The sequence below is a fragment of the Pseudoliparis swirei genome, chromosome 4 (assembly GCF_029220125.1).
Source record: "Pseudoliparis swirei isolate HS2019 ecotype Mariana Trench chromosome 4, NWPU_hadal_v1, whole genome shotgun sequence".
Classification (NCBI taxonomy): Eukaryota; Metazoa; Chordata; class Actinopteri; order Perciformes; family Liparidae; genus Pseudoliparis; species Pseudoliparis swirei.
In genome coordinates this window covers 22351592-22378243 of record NC_079391.1, presented here as the reverse complement: position 1 = coordinate 22378243, position 26652 = coordinate 22351592, and the positions used below count along the sequence as shown (strand labels likewise).

The 26652-nt window shown below is 44.0% G+C and overlaps 1 protein-coding gene across 2 annotated transcripts in view; it reads left to right on the top strand.

Annotated features, from left to right (window-relative positions):
• Positions 1-11571: 11571 nt before the first annotated feature.
• LOC130192733 (plakophilin-3-like) overlaps positions 11572-26652 on the top strand; it is a 28348-nt gene continuing 13267 nt past the window's right edge. The window contains exons 1-8 of one of the 2 annotated variants that reach the window (XM_056412868.1): positions 11572-11947; positions 19406-19494; positions 21589-22214; positions 22422-22545; positions 22638-22842; positions 22960-23119; positions 23977-24085; positions 25642-25806. In XM_056412868.1, coding sequence (XP_056268843.1) covers positions 11746-11947; positions 19406-19494; positions 21589-22214; positions 22422-22545; positions 22638-22842; positions 22960-23119; positions 23977-24085; positions 25642-25806 — 1680 coding nt within the window. In that variant the 5' untranslated portion in view covers positions 11572-11745. The remainder of the gene's footprint in view (positions 11948-19405; positions 19495-21588; positions 22215-22421; positions 22546-22637; positions 22843-22959; positions 23120-23976; positions 24086-25641; positions 25807-26652) is intronic. The other variant, XM_056412867.1, reaches the window with a different exon arrangement.

The window sequence follows — 26652 nt, the reverse complement described above, 5'->3', positions numbered from 1 at the left end:
TGGCTTAACAAAAATGGGAAAGACATATCATGACACGAACACAGTATTAAATTCAGATTTGATGCACATACCAATGTGACAATGAAACACTTATTGACACTGGGGTGTAATAGTTTGGAGCTGGCTTTCTGAAGTTCTTTATTGATATAAAGTAGTCTTTAAAGTCTTTAAAGTAGTTCTTTATTGATATAAAGTAGTCAACACTACCTATGATGCCTCAGAGTTATCCAAAACTGGTGGCTGCCTCAGAGGTATCCTTATTCCAAAGCAGCCTGGAAGTCAACCAGTCTCAACGTCAAGTGCCTCACAGGCATCATTTGAAAGATTACCACTAACCATTAACAATCACTAAAATACAGTGATTAATCTACAGTAATTAATCTTACTTTGTTACCTAATGTTTTAACCAGATTTAGCTCGCTAGCAGGTAGAAATGACATTACCACAGCTAAGATTAGCATAATCTATCTGCTAGCTAGCAGGTTGAAATAACATTACCACAACATTAGCCGGCCCAAAAAATATAAATATATCAGCTACGTACCGTTTAAATTGTTGAACCAAGTGGGTTAATGCGCTCCAAATGCGCTCCAAGTGGGTTTGAATATGCAATGCGCTCCAAATGCGCTCCAAGTGGGTTTGAAAATGCGCTCCGCTCCAAGTGGGGGGTAGCGCATTGATTGGATCAGAGTTTTGGGACACTTCCGCCTTCCGGCACCTTCCAGGCAGCGGCTGCCTGGAAGGTGCCGGTGAGGGCTCAAAACACCATCGAGCTAAAATGTTGAGATGAAAAAAATATAATATATCCTGTCAAAAAAACATTATATACCAAATCATTTAAATAGCAAATATACCATGTTGATGCACTAAATGTGTGTGGGAGACCGTCAGCCTGTCAACAACCACTTAAATTAAATGTGACATAAATAATATATCGCCACTCATTATCACGGAGAGAAGCCCCGCCCCCTTTACGGGACACCGGCCAAACGTGTGTGCGCGGGGAGCGAGTAAACATTTCAGTCGTTTCGGCGAGGACGGCTTCTCATTGGCGAATGAAACGTGAATCTTGGGGCGCAAACATTTGCGCCCTGGCCAATGACATCGTTTTATTATTTCACGTGATTGGACTATTCGGCAGATCAGAGACGTATCGTTCCCTCAGCCCAGAGAGCTCCACGGAGCTACGGGAGCAGGTTAGCTGGAGGCTCAGTGAGTAATGCGCTGTTTAGTTTCTCCTGTCTGTTGTTCTAAAGTCCTGGGACTGAAACTCTCTGGACTACAACGGGGTGAGGGATCTAAAGAGCTGCAGACAAGTGTAAAGCACGAATCTTGCCGCAGTTATCTAGCTAAGAGCATGAAGCTAACTCGCTAACAGCATGAAGCTAACCCTGTTTGCAGAGCAGAGCAGCAGAAGGAGACCGAACTGGCATCGAAAACACAACGAAGAAGTTCTGAAAAAGACACATTCCCTCAAGAATAATGGAAACAGGCTGGTTACAGACATGATTGACTTTAACCAGAGTTATTGAGATGTTTGCCAACTTTAAAGAGAGGAGGGCTACTTTTCTTTACAGTAGTGGGGTCTACTCTGTCAAACACCCAATGTAAGATGTGATCTCTTTCTGACTTCTGCTTTGAACCTCTTTCATGTGAGGGTGAAACTCTTTTATTTTGTAAACCTCTGAAACCCAACCCAATGTTCCTTAAAGCTGCTCTGAACCTCTCATGCCCAAAGTTACAGTGTGTTGATAGTTGTTATTGGACAGTGTTGAGCACGGTGTGTTCTTGAAATAAAGCTTTTTTTTTAAACAATATTCTACTCAAAACCTCTTTTCTTCTCATTGTTGAGTGCTATTTAAACCGCGTTGCCAGCTGGTGAGGCAAACTAACTTGTTCACATTCTCTGACAGTAAAGCTGACCGCTTCTTTTGCACAATGTGTCCTGCGACTGGGAACAGTCTTTCACATGGAACCGTGGAAGAAGGAGTGGCTAGATATTTGCGAGCTAGTGAGGCCAACTGCTCATGGGCTCCTGAATGAGATGACCACCACTCCAAGGGGCAGTCCTCCATACCAATGCTGGGCTCTGCTCTGTACCTGTGTAGGGCTCTGTGAGGCCTCAACCCATAATCACAACAACAAAAACATCAACAACAACTGGGAAGCACAATGACGGGCTTCGTATTGCTGGGACTGAAGGGGGCACAGGGCAGAACAAGGACTGAGTGGACCAGGTAGTCAGAGCCTGCAGCAGTAAACATGCACCTCAAATTAGCTTACGTTATAATGTAATGTTAGAAGACCATCTTCACACCCGACTGGAAGTGTTCAGAACCTTCACAACCCATCACATCTCCTTCTCTTGGCAAGTTGCCAGGTTGGGTCCTGTTCCTGACGTGAGTGTGTTTGTGATGGGCCACGGAACTACACATACCAATATAACAACAACACGTCCAGGTAAACGTGGAAGAGAAGTAATATGATAGTCACGGCCACAGCAATTAAAATGTTGTTTTTTTTGTAGTCGGTACTTTGTTACTTTCACCACGCATCACATCGGGTCTCGAGAACCAAAACCAACCAACCCCATAACATCTAGAACTGAATAACCCCCACCTCCTCTTAGTGGAGGAGGGGGAGAGAGAGAGGAGGAGGAGAAGCAGGAGGTAACCTGACCCTTCATGAACTTCCCTTTGGGCTTCAGTGAGGAGGTCAAAGGTTTGGAGAGCTTCCCGTCTCAACCTACTGACCTCAGGCCGACAGCAGGTGAGGCGTGACATCATCACTCATCACTCATTGTGTATTACAAGGTAGGAACTCAGCTCTCATTGGTGTTGCTTCAATATGGACACACAGCAGGCTTCAGGGGTGGTAAATGCAGACGATGTGTCTTTGTTCAGCCTTTCTGAAATCTTTTACTCATATTTGAGGTAGTAAAATGTTAAAATGGCGTGGTCCATTATTGGCTTAACATGCAAAAAATATGAACTGCATTTGTGTGTATGAATATATAAATACTGCTCCAGTTGCTGAATGCGATATTGCAGGCGCCGCAGTGGGCGGAGTTATGAGCGGTGACCAGCATGTGCAGAGTGGTAACGATGAGCGAGAGATGGTAAGGAGTTAATCACAGTACTGGTTCCTGATCCATACTCCGATAGGCCTGGTTCCTAATCCATAGGCCTGGTTTCTGATCCATAGTCCTATAGGCCTGGTTTCTGATCCATAGTCCTATAGGCCTGGTTCCTGATCCATAGTCATATAGGCCTGGTTTCTGATCCAGTCATATAGGCCTGGTTTCTGATCCATAGTGTCACGTCACGGGCTGTCCCTAGTGCCGTCTAGGGTGGGGCAGTGCACGGGAGGAGTAAAAACAGGCAAAAGGTGAGGTTTAAAATGAACAGGAAGGTTTAGTCATTCAAACAAAAATAAGAAAAAGTCCATTGCTCAACAAAAAGCATCCCGGGGAGGGAGAAAAAGGTTCCTTAAACAAAACTTATCTGGAAGCAAAGTCCGCTTCACAAAGTCCTCCTCTTGGTCGTTCTTGTGGGCTTCTCTTTGTCCTGGAGGCCCTTCCACTCCTGGCTTGTCCAGCTCCTTCCCTCCTTGTGCTCTGCCCTCTGTCTCCTCTTAAGCTTCCCAGCCCTGCCTCAATTAGATGTCCTAAACACCTGCAGCTGGGTGAGTGGTGAGGCAGGCTGGGAGCTGTAGTTTTCAACTGAGCGGCCATTTTGTCAGGTGGCCGCTGTAATCGAGTGGGAAAATAGCGTCCCTCCAGTACCTGTCCCCTTGTGATGCCACAATAGTCATATAGGCCTGGTTCCTGATCCATAGTCCTATAGGCCTGGTTCCTAATCCATAGTCATATAGGCCTGGTTCCCGATCCATAGTCCTAGCCTGGTTTCTGATCCATAGTCATATAGGCCTGGTTCCTGATCCATAGTCCTATGGGCCTGGTTCCTGATCCATAGTCCTATGGGCCTGGTTCCTGATCCATAGTCCTATGGGCCTGGTTCCTGATCCATAGTCCTATGGGCCTGGTTCCTGATCCATAGTCCTATGGGCCTGATTTCTGATCCATAGTCCTATAGGCCTGGTTCCTGATCCATAGTCCTATGGGCCTGGTTCCTGATCCATAGTCCTATAGGCCTGGTTCCTGATCCATACTTGATTCTCCAAGTATCCATATGGATACTTGATGGAATGATTGTTCCCTCACTGTGAAGGTTAAACTACTCTCATCTTTGCATCAGCTGCATTACAATCTCCTCTTCATCTTCCTCCTCCCTTTTTCATCTTCCTTCTCTTCTTCAGCTTTTTCCTCCCCCTCTTTCCAACTCCTGCTCCTCTTCCTCGTCTTTCTCCTTCTCCTCTTTCTTTTCCTCCCCCTCCTCCACATCTCCCTCCTTCTCCTCCTCCTCCTCCTCTCATTGGATCTTTACAGTGATGGGGGGGATCCTCTTGCTCCCTGCTTCTCAGTATAAATATTTAATTTGTCCTGCTCCTTCTCTTCACTCCTGTCATTTGATTGGCCTGCTCCTTGTCCTCCTCCTCCTGTCATTAGACACATGTCAGCAACCGGGCCATTTTTTTGCGTGCGGGTCCGTTTGTGTTATTCTGGAAAGTCGTTTATGCAGCGCTCTACGACAGAAGAAGGTGAAGATGCCTCCACCTCCTCCACCACCACCTCCTCCTCCACACCATGTCATCATCCCCTCCTCTTCTTCCTCTCCTGCTCTTTGTCCTCTGGCTCCAGTTTCTCGCTTTCTTAACCCTTCTTTTTTTCCACACACACCGAGCGTCGGGCTTTCAGGCATGCAGCTTCTCATTGGTGCTACCAGTCCACTGGTCTGGGACCAGGACCTGGTCCGCAGGTGCATAGGGTCTGAGCTCTCCTGATGATTCTACGGTCACGACAGGTCACACATGGTGTCCTATGTTCAACGAGGTCCCGTCAGAGGTTCCTCATGCAACGTCACATGTCCACCTTGAGTTCTGATTCAGTTCCTTATGTATTGAAGTAACATGCAGACCCTTAATAAATAATATCTATTGCCAGATTTTAAATTGAACGTGATGAATCACAGAACACTAACTCATAATAATAACATATAATAAATAATGGAATTGTGGTGGATAAAATGTTTCAAATTGGTGCTTCCACAACATATATATAGCGTGTGTTCAACTTTTCCAGTGTGTTATATTAGGCTTAAATTACATCTACAAAGATGATTTCCCTCCCTGAGACACGGTTCAGAAACGCCAGACATAGATAGACCCAGCGGCCTTGTGCTGGTCCAGTATTACAGTTTTTTTCAGGCGCTACCAAGCATTTGTCCAATCAGTGGTCACATTTTCAAAACTCTAAATACAATTAGCACAGCATCGGTCTTTTGTGGCCGTACCATTCACACATTTCATGTCGTTTTCAAACAATATGCAGTCAATGAACACATTTCCACAATGCTTACATTGTCTTAACAGACAAGCTATACCTCCCAACAAAATTCTGGATTGTTTTTGTATTATTTACGAATGTTAACACAACATCCCACAATGGCAAAAACAATATTCCAAACCTTAGATACAGTCTAAAAACCTCTTCTGCAATGATATCAGTTCTAAAACAATATATCTCAGCTAATAATAAACAAACAATTGATTCCCCATCTCCTGATGGTAGGTCAGAGTTTGGAATGTTTTTGGGAAATATGTTTTAGCAAGTTTTGGATTAGAATTTACATTTTGATTATGACCGGTTGAGATGGTGATCACACAGACACCGCCTACATTGACTAACCGAATGTTGTTCAATCATCTATTGCAGCCGTTGCCCCAAAACATAGTTTATTTGTAAAAAATAAAAAATAAATAGTTTGGATTTACTGTAACTTTTTTAAAGGAACAATAGTTCCCCCCCTTTTTATCTGGACTTGTTGTGTTTTTGTTCAGATTGGTCTTGTGTGTTTCATGGATATTTTGTTCACTGTAAGCAATACTGTAAAACTTTTTCTGTTCCATCATACTGTAAACAGTATTTGTACTGTACCTCCTGTAGTAAACAGTAAAGGAGAAAAAAACTGATTAGTTTTTTACTGGAATGCTTTTGAATGTGAACATTACATGTGGACATACAGTTCCCAACCAAGAAATGTTGTGTAAAAACAGTAGATTGCATGTTTTGCATGCAAATACCTGTAAAACTGAAACATAAAAGTCTATGCAGTTTTTGTAATGTCAGCAATAGCCAGTGTTTTGAAACCTGGTGTAGTTTGATTAACTGGAAGGAGCTTGTGAAGTGAAAACAAGAGTTATTCTTTGACAGAATAATTTCATTTTGAGTCAGATTCCCAGTGTTTTGGTAAAGTTAGTGTCTGCATAAAAAGATGTGTTCTATTTTGAAATGAAGAGTTAGTATATATTTAACAAAATGTGCTTTTGAGAAGACAATTATCCATTTGGCCAATTGTGCTTTGTAGGTGTGAGTCTGTGTTAAGAGTTTAGAAAATATCTGAAGTATGGGTGAGCGCTTGTTAGCGATTGAAAAAAACTGTAACCGGTAGAGAAGAGACTGCAGAGCGAGGACCAGGAGGCTTAGACAAAATAACGATAAGAGAAGTAACTAGGGGGGAGACGTCAGCAAGAAACCTCCACATTCCTTAAAGTAACCGGCTTGGACTGGGACAGAGGTCACACTGAGTGACAAAAACTAATATGTTATGAGGGAGTGGACGGAGGCGGCACATGCAGTGAGTGTGATGGTATAAATAATATGTCAATATGTTTGTTCAGAAGTTGGGAAAGACAGATGTGGAGCTCAGGTTTATTTGTGAAACTGTTGGTTACAAATAAATCTACTTGAATTTATCAGATCCAAACTCTGTGTTCTGTGGGTGTTTGATTTGAGTATCCTGTGGCGTCTCACCAGCAGTCAGATAGGAGAGAGAAACGAGTTTATATGCATCAGGTTAAGACAGGGGTTCCCAAACTTTTTAGGCCACGCACCCCCTTCTACATCCCGACCGGGTTCACGCACCCCCAATCCCCACACCTTGCGAGTTGGGGGGGGGGGGGTGCGAGTGACTTTTTCTTAGCTTCGAGAAGAGTTGTTGACGGGGGGGGGGGGGGGAAGTGACCTGTGCAAGTGACTTTCTTTGCTCCGTCCCGATGCGCGCAGACCGGCGTCGGAACTCTGCGGACGTATTGAGCACCCCTGCATTCGAACATTGAATGGCCGAGAGTTTTTTTCAGCGTGAAAAATACGATGTGTGGCGGGAGTGCGGGAGTTAAGACCGAAATGCGTGAGTCTCACGCTCAATGCGTGACACTTGAGAGCCCTGAGAATGTTTAATATTAATTATTACACCATTAGACCACCATTAAATTTTTCCTCTTGCGCACTCCCTAGAGACAGCTCGTGCACCCCCAGGGGTGCGCGCACCACACTTTGGGAATCCCTGGGTTAAGAGATTAGTCAGAATGGACCAAAAAGGAAGAAATCCAGCCACAACAAGACTTATTAGAGCAGCCTGATAATAAGGAGTTGCAGTAATCTAGTCTAGAAGTAATGAACACGTGAACCAGTTTTTCTGCATCTTTTTGTAGACGAGATGTGTCTGATTATTTAAATGTTAGTAGATGAAAAAATGCAGTCCATGAGATGTTTTTCACGTGGAGTTAAAGGACAAGTTCCGATCAAAGATAACGCCAAGATTCTTTACAGTGGTGTTGGATGCCAGGGCAATTCCATCTACAGAAACCACATCACCAGGGGCCGGTATTTCAAAACTTGTAATCCAGATCAGAATGATCCGGATAACCAAATCCCCCTTTCCTCAGCCACGGATCAACCTGATCCATTCCGGTATTTCAAAACTTTGCGGGATTGGATCAGAGTGATCCTGATACCGGCAGATTGGGATTTCCAAATCCGTCCCGCCCCCTGGATCAGACAGGAAACCGGAAACGGAGCGAACATTTTACGGAAAAAAGGAGAAGCTGGCACTAGTGTTGTCTCTAAATCTAAGTATAATATTGGTCAGTATTGATGCGTCTTAAAACAAGATGAAAGGCAATCACTATATTGAGTTAACAAATTACGTAAATCCGCACAAAATTGAAAGAATAGTTCGGCGAAGTCAAATAAAGCCGAGTTCGCGCTAACGCTGCTCCATTGACTTCTGTGTTAAGGAGCTAACACGCAAGGAAAGAGGCTAGCGTCTATGTCGCGATCCACAATTTAATGCATTTACTCGCAATGCATTGTGTGTAGATTTTAAAATGTGTTGTACATATCTCTGATGTGAGGACAGGGATGTCTATGTGTGCAGTTTGTAAAGCCCTCTGAGGCAAATGTGTAATTTGTGATAATGGACAATACAAAATAAACTCAATTAATTTGCATTTATAGGAAACAGTTGTCAACAAAAGAGATAAAACCTTAATATGCGTTTTCTTTATAGATGTTTGTGGAAAGAGAAGACAGACAGTTAACACAGAGCTGCTCCAAATGCCATCACCGTTTAAGCTTTGGCTATGAACATTAAGTGTGTGTGCTGAATGTGTGTTAATAAATACATTTGACTGATTTTCAACGAATACGTTGGATTTTTTTTTTTACTTACATTTTTCACTGTGTTTTCTGAAAAAGAAAGGAACGTGCAAAGAAAATAAACATTGATCAAACAGCAGTCTAGCTATATCTGTATCAAACAATGAACTTTGGGAGCAGTTACACTTCGGCTAGTCCAACCTTTTCATGTATTCTCCCTCAAATCCACCTCTGATGTGGGATCAGGATAATCCTGATTTTAAGCATCAAACTGATCCAGATTTCCCACCAAAGTTTTGAAATACTCAACAGCAGTGTTTAATCCGGATAAAAGGCAGGATTGGATTACCAAATCCGAATCTGAATCATGTTTTATGTCTTTAAGACATCTTGAAGTCCAGTTAGCTGGTTGGTCTCCTCTGGTTTGATCGATAGATATAATTCAATATCATCTGCATAACAATGAAAGTTTATGGAATGTTTCTGATAATATTAACCAAAGGAAGCATGTATAAGTTATCGAGGCTTCATCGTATACAAATACAAACTGAGATCCATCTGATAAATAGGATTTAAACCAACTTAGTGCGGTGCCTGAAATGTCAATCAACTGATCCAGTCTCTGTAATAATATTCTTTCTATACTTTCTTCTTCTTTCTATGCTAGCTCATATTAGCAGTAGCCTACGATAAAAATACAGAAATACTTCGCCGAGTAGGTTGCGATGAGCAGTAGGTTACAGGTGAGTGTAATTGGTTTTAGATCCCAAAAAAGTCTTCAGAGCTTTTCCACAGAAGGTCCTGCAGTATCCTCTAGAGGTCAAAGCATGGAATAAGATTTCCCCCGCTCCTCTGGAGTCCCTCAAGATGAGCCACTCAGATGTTGGAGCTTGAACAATGACTCTGCGATGACTTTCTTTGTGTCTGTCCAGATGTCAGCTGCCAGTCTCCGGCCGTAGTTTCTTTTGGCCCACTTTAAGCCATCTCAAAGGGGCCAGCCACTCTTTCTGTGGGAGTCCAAACAGTTGATACATTTCTGGAGACATCACTTGTTTATAGTCTTCTAGAATCATCAGACTCTGCCGTTCCCATTCTCATCCTCCATGGCGAGAATGGTATCTTAGAGCGGGGACATGGTCTTAATTTGTTGTGTCCTGTAATGTTCTTTGTAGAACATGGACAGCCCAACTAAATTACCGGCATTAAAAAATGCAGATGTGAAGGCTGTCCGGCAATCCCTCCAGCTTTCTTTATGTGAGTATTACATGTGATGTGTGTGGTTAGTATTCATCTCAATACTATAGCAGTTGCTTTATATGCTTTGTCCCATGTCTCTAGATTAGCGAGTCTAAAGTCCTCATTCCGGTTGTATGATTGATTTCTCCATTTTCTTTTTTGGGTTAACTCTTAACCCTCCAATTGGTTGGTAAAATGGATTGTGTCAATATATTTAGTTTGTTAGCATGATGAAAGAATAAACATGAAAAAAAAGTGTCACATTTAATATGTTTGTATTCCTTTGTAGAGATGTGACGGATGCCACAACTCAAACAGAGGTGACGGTGTCTGGAGGAGGACAATGTGTTTCTATTTTGACTTATAATAATATTATAGAGAGTTGGGTTAGGGTTATGGTTAGGTTAGGCGGGGTTTTGGCCCCCCCACTGTGTTTCCACAATGAGAGACTCGTGTACTGTCCATACCCACCGCTCAGTCACTCATCCCTCCCCTCTCAACAAGGCCGACAGTATATCTCAAACAAAATATAATGGTGATGATGCATGTTCCTGCACTGTCATCTAGTGGCTAATAATTTACATTACACTCGAAAGACGACAGTATTGCATAAGCCATTTTGCATTATACAATTGTTGAAATCCCTAGAAAACAAATAATCGTTGCAAATGTATCCAAAACCAGTCAACAGAAAAAAAGACACAGATAAGGAATACAAAACATATATGTGTTAAATCATGGCAAAACAATTTGAATGACACTCTGGATTTCTTTTTAGAAAACACATTTGTAATAACTCGATGACCTATGAGGTATTTGTGGCAGTTAGCAGGTGAATATAGAGACTAATGGATGACCAGCAGCACCGAGATGCAGAGCAAGCCCACAGAAACAGAGAGAGATGGAGAGATTGAACCTGAGCCCTTAAACAAAGCAAGCTGTTGGTTAAAAAAAGACCGTTGAGTTGGAGCCCGATGAGAATAACAAGATCTACCACACTAGGAGCAGTTTGTGTGTACATAGAAATATGAGCCTCTGCTTCATGAGCATTGTGAGCAACAGCTTTTTCAGTTGAAATCTCCCCATCCCAGTCATCTTTTAGGCTGAGGATGTAAGAATGATTAATCTTCAACACTATATATATATATATCCAGATGTAGGCTACTCATATCTGAGGACACGTTCGATGCATATTTTTTTCTTTTGCCAGAAATCACTGGATATTCTAACAGGAGGGCCGAGGAGTGTACAAAGCACACTCTTGCTTACCTTTCTTTCTCCTTTTTTTAGACACTACTCGTGAATCTCTCGCCACCTCAGAGAATCCTGTTTAGAAAATAACATAATTAGGCCCTACTTGTTGTTGCCTTGCCTCTTGGTGTTCACTAGTCGCACCACTGGGAGTCACCAGAGGGCGTCATCAACCTGCCTGTAGCTGTGCCCACCGAGCAAGCTCACCAACTTTAAGATGGTTAGAATTATTAAAGAAATAAAAAGGCTGTGCAACATTGTTGTTGCAAAAAACAGATACGACGCGTCATGGTGAGCATCAACATAGTGTTCAGACCGCAGCGTGTTGCGTAGTGGGGAAACATCGGGAGCCTGTGGTAATTAAAAATAATAATAATAATAAAATTAAAAAAAGTAAACCGGGCGGCGTTACATTTCATCTGCTGTAGCAAATTGGCTGAGGACGTCATTTCTCGGACGCGCGCTCGTCCTGACCCCCCCCCCCTGATCCCGCCTCCAGTCGGTCAACGTCGCTGACCAGTCTTCATTTCGCAGCAGACACGCGCAGACAGCGGAGCCTCTCACCGGTCCCAGACGCACGCCCCCCAACCCGCTCCGCTGCAGGACTATCGGTTCCCCCCACTCCTCCACCGCCCCTCATCCCCCCATCTTCCACTGTCTTTTGCCCTGGTGGTGTGCGCTTGTTTCACGACACTGTCAGGATGAGTGTGGCGGTGGCGGAGGGATGTTTTCTGTCCGCTCTGCAGCCCAAAACCTCCTGCACCACTTACGTGGTTCCGTCGGACCCGTCTCCGGACCCGTTGGCCAAAGCCAGGAGGGTCCGGGAGCAGGTCCGCATGCGGCTGGCGGAGAAAAGGTCCTGCTCCCTGCCCAGGCTGAACGACGCGCCGATCGGATCCACAGGTGAGCCACAGAGAGAAAGAGAGACGAATAAGTTGGCTTCTCTGCCGATGGATGTTGTTTCCAGTGAATAAACTGCAGGTTGAAACTCTGCTGCTGCTGCCAGAACATTAAATACATATTATGCAATAACATGGACAGGGTCAGCAGGAGAGAACGCGTTGATAAGGAATTAGAAGGCAGTGATGCATCTCACACGGATCAATATTTAGTCTGTGAATGTCCCCCTGTCTGGGGGAACCAGTTGTACACACAACAGAGACTTATTTCTCATCAGCCATTAACATTAGTTTTCAGAATTGTCTGGCCACCTGATGGACGGGAAGTCTAAACATCCCCCCCTCTCCCCTTTTTAGCTCTGTTTTAGTCTCCACCACCTCCCCAAGAGAAAACATCCAATCTCTTGGCGGCCCTGCTGGTACCATACTTTTATTTGTGGTGTTTTTACATTCTTATCATATCTCTCACTACCCCCCCCCCCCCCCTCCAACCGGGCAGTTTAATGTGACCTTTCTGTGTAAGTCAGAGACAGCAGGGATCTGACTTACATGCCATTTTTCTTTTATCTGAAAACGGTGCTCTGAGGGTTTTAACCGTATCGCTGTCCTATAAAGTAACTATACACCCTTTGAACACAGATGGGGAGGGGAGGGGGGGTTTGCTCTGGAGGCGGAAGGATTTTGGGGCATAAATGCAACCATTAAACGGTTCTTACTCTAAAAAGATAAGTGTTGGCACCCAGTCAACACCGAAGACAGGAGGAGACGCTCCTCTGAAAGACTCGAGCACGGCCGTTAGAGCCCCAAGCTTGAAAAACAACGATGTCATCAGGGGTCAACTCAGCCCGTGTTTGACAGAAGATCTGCCTTGGTGCAAGAACGCGTGACGGAACCTGGGCATTTAGAGGAGGCTTGGAGGGTCAATGAGAAATGCCATGCAGTTGCATTATGGGAAATGTAATGCACCTGTTGCTTTGAGTTTGACCGCTCTTTTTGTAAAGAACTGTATCTCCTGAATTTTCTAAGATGTCGATTGATATTATTTGTTTTCCGAGGACGTGAGGAGCCGCATTCCAAGAATCTCATGTCATGTACCAAACCGTGTGGCGCGAATACACAGCGCACCGCCGCAACATTATTATTCGCACAGTCACGTAGGTTCTCGTGGTGATGTGGAATTTTTAACTAAATAGAGACTTTGGCAATACACTCCGTTAGCATCCCCGCGTTAAAGCTATGAGCATCAACACGCTTGTTATTGCTGGTCCAGTTCATCCCCAAAGTCTCCACAGGGTTCATGTTCTGGGACTTTAGTGGAAAGACCACTGGATGATCACTTTGGCATTTTGCAGTTTAAAAAAAATCAGCGATGACAAATTTATGAATGGATTAAATATCACAGTTTTACCCAGAATGTGTGTATATGACGCCGGAAAAGCCGTTCATGCTTGAGTATTGTTCGCCTCCCACACAGGTTGGTGTTTTGTGCACAATGAGAAGCGCACCGGGAGTGTGTTACTTCCTGCTCATTTCCTGTTTCCCCCCCCTCTCCATGGAAACTTGAGTCATGACATCACAGGTCCGGTCTGGACGGTCTCGTAGTTATGACCGCCCACGCATGTGAAACGAGGACGGACTGTTTCTCCATTGATTAGGAAGCGTTTCATCAAGCACTTGGAGCCGCCTCTCGATCCCTGTTCTGACTCTCGATGGTCTCTCCAGTCAGTTTGGAAATTCAGACAGTCCTCATCTGTCTCGTCTCAGGCCGAGCCCTGACCTCACATTAGTCTTCTTTTTTTTTTTAAAGGAGAAGTCCATGGCTACTCTCTCTGTCTGATAAGACGGCCACGCCTCAGTTTGACCCGACATCGGGGTCAGGGTGATGGAGGCCTGTGTGAGGCCTTTATTTTGTGGAATGACTAACGGGCAAATCTCCAAGCCAACACGGGTCACTTTCTCATTCAAAGTTACACTTTCACAGTATTAGGTGGGAAAAAATGGAAAAGAAACCAGGATAATTACACAGGCTCATCATTTTATATGCTGTTTATCATAACCCACACACAGGCCATGACAGCAACATCATTATAAACTGCCACCTTAAACTGTTGAATAATGATCAATAAAAGCAAAGCACAATGTATGTCATCCAGAATTATTTTAATTGCTAAGTTACTATGCACAACTAAAAACTAAAACTAATTTCCTTCATGTGGAGTTTTCCCCCCAATTAGCCGTTGCCTCCACACACACACACGGCCTAAGGTCTTTAAGGACAGTGGCAGTAGTTTGAAATGACAAAAAAACATGCATAACGTACATCTTGGCTCACCATTTTTGAAGGCCAGCAATATCCGTTTAGATTTCTGATGTGTTTTCCCTCCACAGTGGTTGTTGTAAATTTCTGGAGCTACTTTTAAATGGCTCAGGACAATAACCAAGTTTTGACAGAATTCACTATGGAGTTGATGGTGATTGATGACAAAATGTCAAGCTCCAATTCTCTGCTAAAGAGTCTGCTGCTTTTACATTTGGAAGAGTGAAAGAAAACAAAAAAATGTGACAACAGAATATGTTTTTGCTTCGAGAATTAGCAAATGCAACACTTGCACTTTAAAAGAATATTGAAGAGGATGCCACGGATAGAAGCCACACCCACAATGACCACTTTGATTTCATTGGACCACGTCATCTGCTGCGCCTGGAGGGGAAACGCCCAGTCAGACTTCCAAAACAGAGATGCTTTTTCCGCAAAATACGCTTTCAATCCTGCTTATAAAGTTGCTAAACATGCATAATAACTGCAGCATTTTTTTTCAGGAAGTCACCTGTTGTGACCTTAGTGGGGAATCAGGTTTTTTTTGCGTGACATTTTAAGTTGGATGCAACTGAAAGGAAAAAAAAGTTGTAGTTGATGCATTGTTGTCCGAATTCAATGTAGTCTGGATGCAGTCCAGCAAAAAAAGACAAAAAAGAAGGGAACAGATGGAGAGTGTCGAGCTGAGCAAAATTATACAAACGCATTCACAAGAGACGCCCCTGGGGAGTGAGTGTGAACGAGCTCTTCTCTTTAAATTACGATGTAAAAAACAAGTTAGCTGATGTCTGGTTCAACGCCCCCCTTAAGCTCATTGACCACCTAGTGTGTGGAACATTCCTTTCCAATCTCCTGTTCACAGCCAGTTATCAGAGTCTATTTTAGACCGGTGTGTACTTCGGCCGCTGGGGTCAGGCCCGCTGTCATTCAATGTCTCATCGGGCTAATAAGGCTCAAGGGCCAGACATCAAAGAAAATTGGATATACTTTGAGAACATTAGATGGCTGAGGAAAGACTATCTCACCCACAGTGAAAGCGCTTCTGGGCTTTTATTATCCTGAGACCTAAAATAAAGCGTGTCGAATGTCTTTTTTTCACCTCAATGTTTCTTGTGACCACATCCGAAAAATTGTGAAACACTTCTCTGGAAATTTGATGTCACGACCCGATGTAATACAAACATACCAATTCCGACAGGGTGTGAAAACATCCATATTCTCAATTCGCAGTTGAGTGAGATAACAAGCAAAGGGCATATTGTAACCATCCTAACCACCAAGGCCAAGGTCCAACTTTCGAGTCTACGAAATCACAAGAATCTATTCTAGACACAACCCTATCTGGATTGTTTTGGTTGAAGGGGCAAATCGACATTCAGAGCATTAAAGTAGCAGCGAAAACTTTTGTTTGCTTTGTAAAGATATAGTGGAGTAATGTCCTGAGCAGAGAATGAGGTCACTCTCCCTCCGGTGTGTTGGTGTTGTGCGGTCACAGCTGATAACAGCGCTCTGTCAGCATGTTTCCCGTAGTTTGGACTGCACTGTTTGAAATGAACAGTCAATGGACAGTCATTTTTTGTCAATGGAGTCCAGTGGCTTCAGTTGCTGTAACTCACCAATTGCCAGAAAATGTACTGCACATTCATGCCCCCAAGAGGGGGAGCCATCCCCATTTTGACTTTCTTACTCGGGTCATAATCATAAAGCAACGGTTCAAGCTTTTCGGGGAAGTATTGTCTTTCTTACACCGAGTTGATGAGAAAGACAATACTTGAGAAGGTCTGTACCACTAGTTTGAGTTGAGACTAGGCTTGGTGCTATCACCCAATAATGGCGAAGGAGAGGAGCTGCACACATTCCATTCACAATACATACATAAATCACAGAGAGGTTTCTTGTTCCTCAGAAGCCATCTGGGATTAATCAGCGACATAAGACCTTTGAGTGAGGAGTTGATTAAAAACATACCGAAGATAGCAACGCTCCCATATTCAGGATTCCTCAAGGCATGCACGTGTGGTTTTTGTTCACACAGTCGATATGTAACCAAGTATTAGCCTGCCAAGCCTTCTACCAAGCTTTATTGACTTATCGTACATCTCTCACGATGTGAAGCAGACATACAGTGGATGAGGGAAGAGTATTGCACTTGTTTGTTCAGGTTCAAAGCGACAGAAATAGTTGGGTGTCGACATTGAAGAGAAACAGCGCTCTCCTCTGTACGGCTGGCCAATCACGGCGTGAAGTGGTTGTGAATGTCATATTTAAGAAGTGACACAGCCCTCTCATTCAGGGGGAGGAAGCGTGTTCTGAGCTATTCAACCATCTGTCAGTATCTGACGGAGTACGATGGTGGTTTAAATAGCCCCCGTCGGTGCTGCTGCCACTGACTCCCAACTACAACGTTTAGAGTTTGGTCCACCGATGGCTCTTCCAGGAGGTCTGTGGTTGTTCCAGCGACTGGCACTGATGATTAACCAGTTAGCTTAGCCAGTGGTGAGGGTTTAGATATCAACATACTCTATTTCTGTCACCTAATGCTAAAGTCTAACAAAGTGTGCAATCTTGCAAGCTCTGGAACTACTGCCCCCCATTTATTTTATTCACATCTACAATATAAATTCACTTTTAAAGAGTGTTAAATGTGAAAGTAACTCGACACAGACATGGAATGCCTCTCAATGGCTCTCAACATGGCTCCTGGCAAACGATGCTAACAGAGCTCACGGTGTTTACCTGAGGGGGAACTGGATGGTGGGTGATACGCCATCGGATCCGGACCGCCATATGAGAGTAGTGCAGAGCGGCGGCCGTAAGCAGTAGGGCATGTTAGAAAGTGAGACTATCCATGTAGATATGAACTGTCCATCATCATGCATATCCTAACATGTCCATAAGGGAACTAACGAGCAGCGTTGCCATTAGGTTGCCAATTGTTCACCAAATCACAATGTATATCAGTTAACCACCTGACCCGTAAACAAACAACTTTAGAAGAGGACTATTGCACGCAATGTTTTCTAACTTACTCGGGGCGCTGCTTCATCTTCAAACTATTTTCCTAGTTTCCCCTAACCCTCGAGTCGACCTGCGCATCACTGTTAGCTACTTACAAAATAACAGGGCCCCTAGCTCTTGGGAGGGCTGAGGATAAGATTTTTTAAATGTAGGGGCCTTCGATAAAACATTGATGCATTAAATCTGATACATTGGCTTATTTTGTGCAAAATAAATCTGCATGATCTGTTGCTGTGTAATAAGATATCTGGAGTACCTAAACTGCGTGTCTTCTCCTTACTGTGGTGGTCGAGCCTGAGCTTCCCTCACCCTTGACCCGACGATGATGCTTATGTTCAGGCATGCAGGGCCAGGCCCCCTCCCTCCTTTCCTTCCGTCCTGCTGCATGTTTTTTTTTCTTTTCTTCACTCTCAAAGCTGTTTACTTCAGGCAGCGCTGCCCCTCCCTCTCTCTGCTCTACTCATAGCAGCTCGGGTTCGGATCAAACTATCGCACTCCTTTTGCACCAACATTCAACATCAGAGGGTGTCTCATATTCTCCACGGTTGGAAAGAGAGTATTGAGTCTTGCACGTCAAGTCTGTGCTTTTTTTTGGACATAACCAAACATCTGTAAAAACCGAACAGAAGCTAATCAATGCAACTTGATCGTGCTATTACAGTTAGCATACATAGTTATACTTAGATGTATGAGCTTCCATTCATCTAGAAACCACCCGTGGTTTCCTCATGAGGGTCCAAAAAAAACATGGCTAACAACCAAGGTTTACAATCACAAATGGTTCTAGGTAGAACCTCCGCCCTTTAGGAAGAACCCTTTTTTTCTAACCCTTTTTTTCCTAAGAGACTATGTAACAATTCATCTATGTTGTGTCATTGTCTGTTTAATCCATTTTGTAAACGCTTCACCTATCTAGAAAAAGAAAATCACCAGGTTAGGTCCCAAGCATCTCTTGAATATTTGTTCCCTCTTGTCCAGCACCACGGTTACCCGGCCATGAACCGGGGCCCCGACAATAATACCATTCCGAACAATACCATTTTTATGCCGTTACTTATGATTTTGCTGCTGAGATTGCAGTGACCAGAGAGCAATGTGACATCTCTTCAACGAAACATTGCCCCTCGAACGGGACGGCGTTCAGACGCGTATCAGATGGGTTAGCGGCGTTTGGGGGATGTTAGTTAGCTGCAAATGTCATGGTTCACGGACACCGGACTCAAAACGAAAGATCCGACGACCGCGCGCCAGAAAAAAAGCAAAAACGCAAAAAGCGTGGCGAGACACTGAGACCGCGCGTACTTTCACTCACCTGGTGGACTGAGCTGCACTGCCGCCGCGCTCTGCTCTTCTCTCTTTCTCTCTCTTCTCTTCTTTTATACTCTTTCTCACTCACGCCAGAAACAAGATCTCTCTGCCATGAACATATATGTGTTGTTACACTGGTCCCTCCTTTTGCGTTGGTCTCGTCCTCTTGTGTTCTCTTCACATCTGCAAGCGGGGCTCTGTCACTCTCCACATTCACAAACACACATACAACAACAATCTGGAGATCACTACCATCCACATTCAGCGTTCATCGATATTGTATAAGTTGTATAAGTGAGCATGCCATGACATGAAGAAAATACAAAAAAAAAAAAAAAAAAAAAGACCCGCTCGACCTGGTTTTCTTCTTTGCGCAAGGAGTCTGCACTGCTCAGTCATCATTCAGTGCGCCAGCAGATATTAGTCATTTCTCAAGTCATCATATCTTTGATCATATATCATCACATTTCTTATGCTTTCTATTGGGGAAACAAAGGGATCTGGGGATCTGGAACAACTGGTTACCTTAGTGACACTTACACTTTGAAATTTGCGATGCTTTGTTCGCAACAAACACACAACACACACACGCAATACAGCACACAGGTGAGCTAGAACCCCCTCACCCTCCCTCCAGCAGACAAGGCAAACGTTATGTGGCCCTCTTAGGAAAAAGTTTGGGGACCCCTGCTCTTGTCCATCCACACAGTTCAGGATAACACAAGGTGCCATTCTGAATATGTATATTAAATCTGTTTTGACACAATGGCACGATGATAAAAAAAACACTCATATTTGATATTTCTTTTCTTTTTCTAGACTACAACCTTCCTGAGGCTAAGAGCATTTCCCACACCTTTGGTTTCAGTTCCAGATCCATGATACACACACCCAGCCGCGTCATGTCTGTGAGTACCGCCTGCCAGTACTGCATTACACTGTAATACATGCAAGAAAATATTTAAAGAGCCGTCCAATACTGATCAGTGCAAAATACAGTAGATTTAGGGATATATTTAATGTAGCTTAGGTCAAGGAAAGAAGACACAACAACTTCAAACGTTGCACTTACAGTGTCCTATAAGATTGGCTCTTTGATATTACTCCAAGAAGTACAAGTTGGTTTAGGTATTATATTTGGAGACTTGTGAGACTTCACTGTAATCCCCCAGCCAGAAACTTGTGAGTTTGACTGATGGTTTTCTTTGTAGAGTTTAAATTGTTCTCCAAAGATACAGAAGCACTCTAGTTGGGATCTGGATGGTAATCACCAAGGTTATTGCGGAGATCTGGTGCATGGCCAGGACTTTAGAGAATGATCCCCCCAACGGCCCTCAGCTTAATTGCTATGTGTTTGTAGCAGTGCGTAAGAAAAATGTCAAGTACTGAACGCTTTATGAGATAGCCAGACCTGTCTCCAAACGGTCTAGCTGAAGCCATCATAATTCTGCATAAAGGGGAAAAAAAACTCTGGTTTGTTTGTGTTTCTTTAAACCAATCACAATTGTCTTGGTCTTATCAAGACATTGATAATAAGTGAAGTGGCAGAGCTATGCATCTGCCAGTTAGCACACAAAGTGACTACCATATTATCAAAGTACGCCTAAATATGATAGATATGCATACTATTGCATTCCATTAATAAAAAGAATAGACAACAGACCATGGATATCTCACGTGTTAGTAACTAGGAATTACAGCCAATATATCCACGATTCACAGCTGCACAGAGCTGGCAGAAATCCGGCAGAACCATAATATAAATAAGGGGTATTTTAAAATATTTGTCTCTTTGCTTCTCAACTCTTTGGCGACGGTGCCCTTGCCAAACGCTAACAGACGGACAAACAACTTACCTACAGTCTGCATCCTGGTGACCTCAGTCCTCAGTTATAGCTATGACACTGGCTAAGATATGGGACCACAGCTACATTGCTAAGTCTGACAGAACACAAGCGGTCAGACTACCAGACACAACCGGGTTGCAAAAATTAGTTATAAGAAGAAGAAAAACATTTAGAAAATTATTAATTGAGTCGTCTATTGAAAACATAATCCAACAGGTTACAGACTGGTCGAAATGGACTGAACTTTTGTTGTCCATATTTCAGTATGTTCCAAGATGTCAAAAAACAAATCAAAATCTATGAAAATAAGACCTACATTGTAAAAGTACTTTACCTATGGGGATCTAACACATCACCTTTTCTCTTTTCAAAGGGTAGGGTATTATTCATATCACACACATACACACACACACACACACACACACACACACACACACACACACACACACACACACACACACACACACACACACAGTAATGTGTATGAATAACGTTTCCTCTCTGTTCTAATTGTCTACCTCGGCTGGCCAAATCCAGAACAATGTAAAGACAGAAGAAAAATATAAACAGGATGCCCGTCTCCCTTTTAACAGGCCACTCTCACAATGTAGAGGCAGCAGCGAGCTTAAAGGTACAGTGGCCAGGCTTTGATGGAGGAGAGGTGGAGGAGCTTGGGGAACCTCTCGCAGCACCTTTGTTCTGTTCTGGACAGTTAAGCTAGCCGTAAGCACGGTTTCTTGTAAAAAAAAAACTATTAAAGGCGCTAAGAGAGTAGCACACTGTGTATCTACTATGTGCTCCGTAAATATATAGTGGGATGATGTCTAGCTGAGCAGATAAGAAAGGTGTTCCCACATCAGCACTGTTAGCTCTGTCAGCACTGCTAGGGGACTTCGTTAGCTCAGTCGTCTCCATGTTGAGAGCCATGTGGAGGCAATGGATATGCTCCTGATTCCATGTTGAGCACCTTTAAGAAAAGAAAATACAAGTGAAATATGTTTCTCCTTGTCTGTAGCGTGAACGCATCACTATGCTACTTTTTTGCAGCACGGGGGAAGTTATATGACACTTAATCTATCAGGTATCCATTTATCTTTCCCTGCTGCAGTGTGTCTGCTAATCCTTTTACTTCTTCCCACATCACCCACCTCGCAGATGCCCACAGCACCCCTTCGCTCCTCTGGTTTCTCCTCTCGCTCTGCTGTGGAAACCAGTTCCAAGGCGGGCCATAAAGGAACCAGCGTGGTCCAGAGCAGCTTCCTGTCCTCCCAGCAGTCCCACAGCAGAAACAGACGCGCCAAGTCAGTGTGCCAAGGAGACCACGAGGCAATTCCCATCACTGTGTTGCCCCCATCAGACTCCTTGATCACCGTGCCTCCCCTCGTCGGCACCCTTCGACGCAGCCTCAGCGGGACACTGGCCCAAGACAGAGGCCACTGGCAGGAGGAGGAGCTGCCATGTCAGTACACCTACAAGGGCCCCTCCCACCGCACCATCAGCCGCATCACCAACCGACAGCAGCTCTACCAGCAACAGGAGCAGCATCAGCAGAGCTCTTCCTTCAGTCAGGATGGCTGGGGGGGGACCGGCAGGGTGGTCCCCATGGCGGGGGACGGCTGGGGGACACAGTGGCAGCAGCATGTGTCCAGGGCCAGCCAAGGCCTGGGGACTGGGCAGGGCTCCATCCACCGGGCCGCCTCGCTCCGCAGCTTGAGGAGTGTTGGGAAAGGCGTGGATATCTTGGATGGAGCATCGATACACAGCAATGACCCGCTGGAAGAGTGAGGCACAGTATTCATTTGTTTACCTGGGTAAACATCTGGGCCACCTCTGGCCCGGGTTGGCTTAAAAATTCTGACAAAATGTTGAGAAAATTATTAATTGATAAATGGAAAAATACAATCAACAGATGAATCCATGTTGAAAATGATCATACAACGTATTATGTGTGTGTGTGTGTGTATGTGTGTGTGTGCACGCGCTTGCAGTATGCAGAGTCTGGACATGGCTACAGCTGTCAGGTATCTGTCTGAGTCAAATGCTACCTTGCAAGTTCTGGCAGCAGCATACATACAACACACGTGTTACCATAGCAACGAAGCCAAACACCAGGTAAAGAATTTGAGAATTTGCACGTTGGGTCATATTTCCCTCATTTGCATGTATTTATGTATTCAATTGTCCATTCTCTCTCTCTCTCTCAGGTCCGTGTTCTGCATGGCGTTCCGGCTCTCGTTAAGCTTTTCTCCAGTGACAACCAAGAAGTGCAGCGTTTTGCCACCGGCGCCACGCGGAACCTCATCTACGAGAACGCCGAGAACAAGGCGGCGCTCATAGACGCCGGCGGAGTGATGCGCCTCGTCAGCATCCTCGGCAAACTGGACGAGGAGCTCCGGAAGACCATCACAGGTAGTACTGGTCTTTGACCTCAAACTGGTTTGAACGCCTGTAGTTCAGGCATCGCAACGGATTTATCTCCATCCGTAAAATACAAGTGAATGAAAACCGGTTTGTTTTTGGCTGCAGGTGTCCTGTGGAATCTGTCCTCCAGAGACAACCTGAAGGAGAAGCTGTCCAAAGAAGCTTTGTCAGAGCTGACGGAGAAAGTACTGATTCCTCTGTGCAGCAGCGTCCCACTGAGTCCATCGGAGAGAGACATCTTCTACAACACCAGCGGCTGCCTCAGGTGACTCCACAGGAGAGCCAGCTCAACCCAATCCCCGGTGTCTACCACTGGCTCTGATTCAACACGATGGGTTAGGCAGTGTCATCGTACCAAAATGTCGAATTTGTCAAATTGGCCAGTTTTCTTCCATTCAGGATGAAACCGCCATTTTTATTTTAACAAAAACGAGGGTCGATCAAACCTGGGAGGGGCCGCTGGTATCCCCCGTAAACGTTAAAAGTATTAGACTGGCCCAATCCGACAAGCTCTGTGCTGTCTGCGTCTGTGAAGACCATAAAGTACCTACTGACATCGGAAAAAATAGCCGGTTTAGCCTTGAATGGATCGGCCTTTCGTAGGTCTTCCCCAACTTCCTAATGATGTTCTCATGGTCCTCCTTATTGTTTCCCTTAATGTGTTCTGCTGAATGGCACTAAATACTGCAGCATCCATGAGCCTCGTCTGCCGTTGCCATGGAGTCGCTGGCTAGCGGCAGAGGCACAAATCAAAGTTGAGAATAGGGGCAGTACTTTGTTGCATCTCTTGGAAATAAAATGGCAGCTTAATTTATTGGACCGGTCCTTTATTAATAAAGCACCTCCCCTAAAAAGTACAATTGAATAGAGGATCCCTTTGTGTTGACTACTCAATGCTGTCTCTGACTTTCTGGACAAAGATATAATTACATGCAAGTGCAGTAAGGTCCAAAAAGTGTCTTGTTTTTTCAAAGCGGTGAAGGTGCTCCTGAAGGTTCTGAGGAGGGATTCACAAAGTCTAGTGAAAATGACTCTAAGATGAAATGCAGTGAGTATTTACTCCTTTGCGGTCTGTTAGCCTCGTGGGTTTATGTCTCTGTCTGTGTGTGTTTGTGTGCGTAGGAACTTGAGCTCAGTGAACGAGAGGACGAGGCAGAAGATGAGAGACATGCGAGGCCTGGTGGACTCCCTGGTGTCCTACATTCAACAAGAGGACAGGGCAGACGACAAGGTAAGCCCGACCTGCCCCGCCAGAGCCTGTGACCTTTAACGACGTCTGATCCAGAACCACTGTGGTTGTTATGACCACGGCACCCTTCAGAACATCAGTAGCGGTGAGCACAGGCCACCAGAGCTGGAAATCAAAAGACCAAAAGGCCAGGATTACACCAAATGAAAGACTTCGCAGGATTTTTAATAACGTATTTACGTAAAATAAAAAGGCATGTGTTTCTCTATACTTTTCTTATTGTCAACAAATGACACAGAACCAAAACCAACTATGTGATGTTAATCCTGACTTCCCTCCCTGGTCCATTGGACTCAACCCTAAGCCTACTGGTTCCTACGAGGGATACGGATCCCGATCCAAGTCCTTTAATATTGACAACCTGCCAATCAGATACTTACCTGAATGTTGACTACATATGTTTTTGAAACAATTAAATATTAGCTAGTTGCCTAATCTAACAACCCTTACTTACTAGATCCATATACCAACGGACCCGGTTCAGAACTATAAAGTTAATTTGAAATTATTGATATGCTATGTATGACTGATTTATCGGGAGAGAAATAAAGTACATTTGGGGACGACTTTCAGCAGCGGATTAATCCACATGTGTGACTTAGTAAGGTGTTGCATAACTTCACACCGACTGTTCCACTTCCAGTGTGGTTGGGCACGTCTTACCAGGCAATGAGGAAGGAGCACTGTCAACAGACAACAGAGCCACAATGTCTTTGGAGACACTGGGATAAACCTTTAACCAATAGGCAGATGATTGATTGTGTCCATTAAACATCGACCTGAACCCTTCTGCATCTGATTGGATGAACATGTCATGGGGGCGAGTCCTCAGTTTTAAAAGGAAAAGCAGAGGTGGTTGTTCTGGAAGTGTCATACTTTATCTAAATTCTTCACCAAAATCTGTACAATGTTGAGAAGTGGTAAAAGGTCATTCAATCACATTTTTAATTCAGTATATTTTCTATAGCCCAGAAGCAGAAATTACAAATTTGCCTCAGAGGGCGTTACAATCTGAAAACATACGACATCCCTGACCCAGGAACGCACAACAGATCAGAAAAAAACCTTTCATGAGGAAAAAAGGGAAGAAACCCGTCATTTAGTCTAGTATCCTACATAAATGGAAGTAGTCACAGTAATGTCACCCATCGTTTTGTGGACGATGGTTTTGAAGACTCAAGTCATTTTATCCGTTGCCATTTAGTTTTCATCTACAAGTGGAACTACAACACATTGATCAACATGTTACAATTGACTTTCACTCACTAGAATCAGGGTGAAAACCACGGTGACAGTTCCCATCAAAGACATAGACCAAAGTACACCTGCAAGATTATTCTAAATATGCCGTACGTTTCAATTTATGTTGTGTACAACCCCACTTGTAAACAGCTGAACTTCTCCTTTAAAATGTGCTCATAATACGTAAGTTAGAATTTGACAAACCACCAGTTGTGCCTCCAAAAAATTGGTCAATTGGTTATTTACTTTCCACTTTTGCCCCCATTTATCTCTTCTCTCTTTGTCTGGGCGTTTAGGGTTTGGAGAATTCATTGTGCGTGATGAGGAATCTGTCCTACCAGCTGTACACGGAGCTTCCTCCCTCGGTCCGACTCCGTCTGGAGGGCCCGACGAGAGCCTCTGCCTCCGGGAAGGGCGAGGCCATCGGCTGCTTCACTCTGTATAATAAAAAAGACCCAGAGGTAAAAATGGATCACACGTCATGAAATTACACACCGGATACACAATTTCAATGCTGATGATGCTCTCTGTGTCTGAAAGATGTGTCAATAAAAGATTTAGGTTTGCTGTTGATGTTCTGCGTAACAACTTCAGAAGGTGATAATATGTCGATGTCGTTTCCGTTTCCTTCAGTGGCCAAAAGAAAATATATTCATGCTGCGTCACAACTGCATCAAAAGTCAAATAAAGTATTTAATAATCAATTAACTGGAAGTATAAAGGTAATTTATTAGAAATTATCAGCATGGTCAGATTCAGTCAGTGATATGTGATTGTACCAAAACAGTTTTTTTAATATTTATGTATTAATTAAAAAGAATTATTGCATTTATTACCCTTCGACATGATAAGAAGCTTGTCCCACATGCATGTCTACTTATTTAGATCCAACAGTGATATTGTCAGAAGCGTGTTGGATATTATGTCAGCCTACTAGCACGTCTGCCACGCCCACCACATCCCTTATAAGTGATGTCACTGCTATGCCTGCCGTCTGCTTGCGATTGGCCAATACTTTCAATCTAAAAAACATCCTTAAGGATGCTCTACTGTTATCTGCAGATTTCTTTACCGATCTCATTCTCTTTTAGAGTCTTCCAGACAACATCCAGACAACCATTTAAATGAATTTTCATCCCTCACGCTCAACACCATCCTCATTGTTTACATGTCAGACAGACTTATTTCTCCACTGGGGATCTGCCTGTGCATCCTGGTCATTTAACAAATGTGTGCAAATGATGTAACCAGACACAGATCACCTGCTCGTGCACATGTATCTCACCTCAAGCGCTCTTTGTCAGATG